Below are 5,231 nucleotides of genomic sequence, written 5' to 3' on the forward strand. Positions count from 1 at the left end.
AGGGGCCTGGGCCTGGGGGAGAGGTCTGAGGGAGGGGCCTGGGCCTGGGGGAGGGGCCTGGGCCTGGGGGAGGGGCCTGGGCCTGGGGGAGGGGCCTGGGCCGGGCTTCCTCTGCACTTGTTTTTGCAGGAGGGCCTCACAGGGAAGGCCCTGCCCCCAAGAGCTGTACTGACATTACTCTGTTATGTAAAACACCAGGCGGTGTGGAGGGGATTTCTCGGGGTGAGGCTCCCACGGGTGGACCTGTGAGCCACCTGTGAGCCGTGACACATGAGACCTGCAGTCCCTGTAATCCTCATCGGAGGCCGGAGACCGGGGCGTGGTGGGGACACAGGCCCTTCCTGGTCTTCCAAGGGAGGTAGAATTTGCAGCACATACCCTCGCCCGTTGTGAACAACACAACGACATTGAGCTTATGGAGGACGCTGGTGGGGGGGGGGCAGCCATGTCCAGCCCTGACCCCCGCTCACAGGCTCTGCCCCTGTGGCCTGCCTATTCTGGACACTTCCGTGAGGTCTCTGCTGACTGGCTTTGGCCGCTCAGCATGGTGTCAGCAGCCGTCACCGACACTCTGGTACTGCCCAGCCTACGCGGTGTGTGTCCCCCTCCAGGGCAGGCACGTGGGAGGTTTTGCACAGGCTACACAGTGTGTGTCCCCCTCCAGCGACGTGTGTCCTCCGGGGGGGGGGCAAGTGGGAGGTTTTGCTGTTGGGGCTGCTGCTAACTGCTGGGCGTGCACATTCACAGGGATCGCGTGAGCTCCTGGTTTGGGTGCGTCTGTAGGAGATGAATCACTGGGCCGTCCTGTGACTGCTTAGCTCTGTGTGTGTGTGTGCGCGCACACACACACACACGCGTACCTATGTGTGCCAGGCCTGGGCCTGGGCCCTGTACCTGGGTGTTTGTGCTCAAGGTTAACTCTTTATCACTTGATCCATACGACTACAATTCTGGCTTTTTGGTGGTTAACCGGAGATAAAAGTCTCATAGAAATGCCCTGGCTGGCTTTAAGCTGTGATGTTCAGATCTCGGCCTCCTGAGTAGCTAGGATTCTAGGTGTGAGCCGCCGGCAGCCAGTTTAGCTCTTGAAGAGCTCCAGCCTTTTCTCAGCAGTGGCATCCTTCTGCCCTGGCCAACGCACAAGCACCTCAGGCCCTCCCAGGGGTCCTGCTCTCCCAGGGGGGCGGCCCAGCCCGCAGGGGCGTGCCACGGAGACACGCAGAGCAGCACGGCCTTGCATGACGCTCCAGGAAGAAAGATGGCGGGAGGAGCCACAGCGGCTTTCAGAGGCTCCAGAGGCCCCCTGTGAAAGGGTGCGGGGCTCCGGCCTGGGACAGTGGATTCTCAGCGCTTCCTGAACAACACGACTGCGTTTCTGTTCCACGCCGCTGCAAGTGGATCCGGTGCCCCCCCTCGAGAGCCTCTCCACAGCCCTCCGTGTGGGCGTCTGCTTACGCTGCTGCTGGAGACAGACAAGGAAGTCCTGCGGCCCCTGGGGGAGGGGGCCGGATCCTCCGCGGGCCTCGGTCCTGGCAGAGCGCATGGGGCTCCCTCCCGACCTGCAGCGCCGCTTCTGTGGCCCCAAAGCCTCAGCCTCCTCCGCAAAACGGCTCAGCAGAGCAGACCCGATGGCCACCATGCCGACTGGTGCTGTGTGTGTCTCAGCATCGGGGCTCTCCTGCCGCCACGGGGCCTGACACCTGCCTCCTCTCCTCCTCCATGCCTCCGGACATGCGCTGGACTTGGCGCCTGCCCCCCCCCCCTCCCCCCCTGCCCCCCCCCCCCGCCTCGCCCCAGCCCCGAACTCACGTGCCTGGCTGCTGCCCGTGAGATTCTGGCTCAGCAGCTCGTTCTCAATGCAGCAGCCGACGTCCACGCCCGGGGTGTGCGGGAGCGTGAGCACACTGACCACGTCATACAAGCCCCGGGTGTTCACGGAGACCGTGTGGTTCTGCAGGGCCTCGGGCAGCAGGCTGTTGTCCGTCTTGTTGATCCAGTACACTTTGGGCCTCGGGTAGCCGTTGGTGGACGTGCACGTGAAGGTGAGCTCCCAGGCCCCAGGGCCGCCGCCAGGGCTGCTCACCACCGGCATGCTGTAGTTTGCTGCAGGGGAGAGGAGGGGAGAGGGTCAGAGCGGCCAGGACGCGCGTCTCCGCTTCCCAGCAGGGAGCCAGCATCCCTGGGACAGCGACCATGCCATGGCGGCTTCTGAGCCCCACATCTGGACCTGCTCACGGGCAGGTGGCACCACTGCTTGTTTTCCTCTAAATTCTGTCTCACTTGGTACCTCCCAGCACCATGTGTGTGTGTGTGTGTGTGTGCACGCACACGCGTGTGCAGCTATTGGAGCTTGACCTGAGGGCCTGTGTGCTATCCTTCAGCTTTATGCTCAAGGCTGGCACTCTCCTCCACACTCTCCACCACTTGAATCACACCTCTGCGTGTGGCTTTTTGGTGGTTAATTGGAAGCAAGAGTCTCATGGACTTTCCTGCCCAGACTGGCTTCAAACTTCTGCCCTCAGATCTCAGCCTCCTGAGTAGCTAGGATTACAGGTGTGAGCCACCATGCCAGGATTTTAAAATTCATTGTTTAAAATCCACTTGGTGCTGGAGTGCTCCAAGGCGGGAAAGCGGGTCGGGGCTCTATGGTACAGGGGGTCTCAGGTTATGGAACTTTCCACAAGCTGAACACGCTTTCTCCACTGCAGCCTCACAGGGAAGCAGAAATTCACGAGACAGGGTCCTCTGCACAGGAAAGCGGGTGGCGGGCCAGGGTGCAAGGCTCCCAGAACTTGCTCTCATCACGCTGAGGGCCTCACCGGCCACGTGCAGCCTGATCTCCACTTCCAGAACCTTTCCCAGCTTCAAGGACTCCCTGAACACCAGGCAGCGGAACGTCTGGGCGTCGTCGGGGGTGACGTCCTGCAGCAGCAGGGAGAAGTCACCCTGCTTCATGCTGTCCCCGGAAACGTGGGCCCGGCTGCGGTAGCGGCTGTCCACGTGGTCCACGGAGCTGTTCCCGGAGAGGAAGTAAGCCACCACGGTGTTGGAGCCACTGATTTGCCAGTAGACAAACAGATCGTTTAAGTCAAAGCTGCTTCCCCCGGGGTAGACGCAGCCGAGCCTCACGTCGCTCCCCACCATCGCCTGGACGTCTCTCTCCGGAGCAACTGCAATGGGAAGGAAGCCACTCAGGTTCCCAGGCAGCCCGGCCTGCGACGCCATCAGCTTCTGCTGTGACAGGACTCTAGCTCCAATCCCGACCCATTCAACAGAAAAGGGGAAGACAGCCCCGAAGTGGTAAGATACGCTGGGAGGGGGCGGGGCGGGGACATCCCTTAGTTAGTGGCAGGCCACGGGTCACGGCCTGGGGCCTCGCCCTCTGTGGCCAACAGAGGCTCCCGCGTCCAAGGCCTTGCCCTCTGTGGACACACAGGAGTGCAGACGGCCACGCCGGGAGGGGGCACGGGCATGGCACAAGACAGATTTTATTTGTCTTTGTTGTTGTTGTTAAATGTTAGCTTTCAGTTTCTTTGTTGTTTTTGTCGGTGATGGGGCTTGAACTCAGGGTTCAGGCGCTGTCCCTGAGCTCTTCTGCGCAAAGCTAGCACCCGAACCACTTTGAACCACAGCGCCACTTCTGCTTTTCTGGAGGTCAATTGCAGATGAGTCTCACGGGGACTTCCCAGCCCCAGCTCGCTTCAAACCGCGATCCTCAGATCTCAGCCTCGCAAGCAGCTAGGATTACAGGGGTGAGCCACTGGCACCCGGCCAATAGGAACATTTTTATAGCCATTTAATGCCGCCCCCTCTGGGCCAGGCCTCTGGCTCTGCTGTGATGCTCCTGACTCTTCCCCAAACCAGTGTCTTTCAGAGCTCAGTGGCCCTGGCTGGGGCCAGAAGACCCCACGCCTGGATTTAACCAACCCAGCACACGGGCCAGAAGCAGGCCCCAGGAAAGCGCGAAGGCCTGCGGCAAGGCCCCTGAAGGGCTGCGTCTGCGGCTCTCCGGGAGCAGCCACGAAGCGGTTTGGAAGTTCAGCTCAGAGCTAGGTACGCCTCCCCCTGCGTAAAGCACCCCAAACTCACCAGCTTGTAGGCCACTGAGCAGCAGTAAGAACAGACCGGGACTAGAAAACAAACAGACAGTGGCAGGTGAGGGGCACAGGTGAGTCCTCTGCCTCTTGGTGCTCCCGGGCGGTGCTCCTGGCAGGCAGCGCAGCCATGGTGGGCTGGCTTTCCTGGCTGGCGATGCAGCCATCGCTGGCTGGCTTTCCTGGCTGGCCCCTTCTCCGCAGAGAATGGGGGGAGGGGCGTTGAGCTGGGACCATTCCTTCCTGCCCCCCACAGCAAGTCCCCAGAACCCCAGGAAAACAATGAGGAGAGGGTGATGAGAAAGGGCTGGGTAAGCCACCGGCCCTGGCCCTGGGCTCTGACTCCAAGCCTGGCCTTGCTGAGGCGGAGCTGGGGCGGGAGGGAGATGCCTCCAGCTGCCCTGAAAAGCCGGGAGCCAGGGAGATCTTGGCCAGCACCCAGCAGGTTCCGGAAGGGGAGGAACAGAGCCTCTGGAAGTTGTTTCAGACACCCCAGAGCTGGGGCTCTGTCATTCTTTGTCCAAAGTCTCTGCACCCCGTGCCCCTCGGCCTGGCCTCTTCCCTTCCAGGCCACCCCGGTGTCCCCCTCCCTAGACCCCTCAGTACTCCCCCTAGACCCCCAAACCCAGAGGTGGAAGTCTCCAGAAAGGGTCGAGGGCCTCTACTCAGTCCCTCACCTCGCAGCCGCTGCCTGGAGCCCCAGCTGCACCTGTGTCCGGGATCTCCCCCCACCCCTCCCGGGGAGCCCCAAACCCCATGCAGCTGGGACGGCCAGCACTGGCCCAGGGCCCGCGGGCCGGGGGACCCGGCAGGCCGTCCTGCCCCTCCTGGGGACTGCGGGAGACACCTGGGGGTTCGCCAAGGGGGCCGCAGAGGGGACCTGGGTTCCGGCAAAGCTGTCCTCCCGACACGGTCCTCCAGGCAGCCCATGGAGGGGGGAACCTGGTCACCCAGCCGGCTTGAGGGGCACACGAGGCCAGGAGCCAAGGAAATTGGCCCGGCGGAGGGAGGGGGCTGCGGCGGAGAGCCGGGGCCCAGCCCTTCCAGGCCAGGCGCGGCCCCCCCCGAGCCCCCCCAGCCCCCTACACCAAGGGAGCCCCTGCTCTAGGCGCCCCCCCCGCCCCCTCCACCACGCGC

At 62.9% G+C, this 5,231-nt stretch overlaps 2 protein-coding genes across 3 annotated transcripts in view; both read right to left on the reverse strand.

Moving 5' to 3' along the window:
- The window catches only part of Icoslg (inducible T-cell co-stimulator ligand), a 6,676-nt gene extending 2,533 nt beyond the window's left edge, over window positions 1-4,143 (reverse strand). For both annotated transcript variants that reach the window (XM_013027415.1, XM_013027416.1), the window contains exons 1-3: window positions 4,090-4,143; window positions 2,820-3,170; window positions 1,810-2,103 (exon numbers count right to left, since the gene is read on the reverse strand). In XM_013027415.1, the coding sequence (XP_012882869.1) occupies window positions 1,810-2,103; window positions 2,820-3,144 (619 nt within the window). In that variant the 5' untranslated portion in view covers window positions 3,145-3,170; window positions 4,090-4,143. The remainder of the gene's footprint in view (window positions 1-1,809; window positions 2,104-2,819; window positions 3,171-4,089) is intronic.
- Window positions 3,339-5,231, reverse strand: part of Dnmt3l (DNA (cytosine-5-)-methyltransferase 3-like) — a 25,524-nt gene continuing 23,631 nt past the window's right edge. The window contains exons 13-14 of the mRNA XM_013027361.1: window positions 4,772-4,941; window positions 3,339-3,422 (exon numbers count right to left, since the gene is read on the reverse strand). Coding sequence (XP_012882815.1) covers window positions 3,339-3,422; window positions 4,772-4,941 — 254 coding nt within the window. The remainder of the gene's footprint in view (window positions 3,423-4,771; window positions 4,942-5,231) is intronic.

This window comes from Dipodomys ordii, unplaced genomic scaffold (genome assembly GCF_000151885.1).
Source record: "Dipodomys ordii isolate 6190 unplaced genomic scaffold, Dord_2.0 Scaffold103, whole genome shotgun sequence".
NCBI classification, from domain to species: domain Eukaryota; kingdom Metazoa; phylum Chordata; class Mammalia; order Rodentia; family Heteromyidae; genus Dipodomys; species Dipodomys ordii.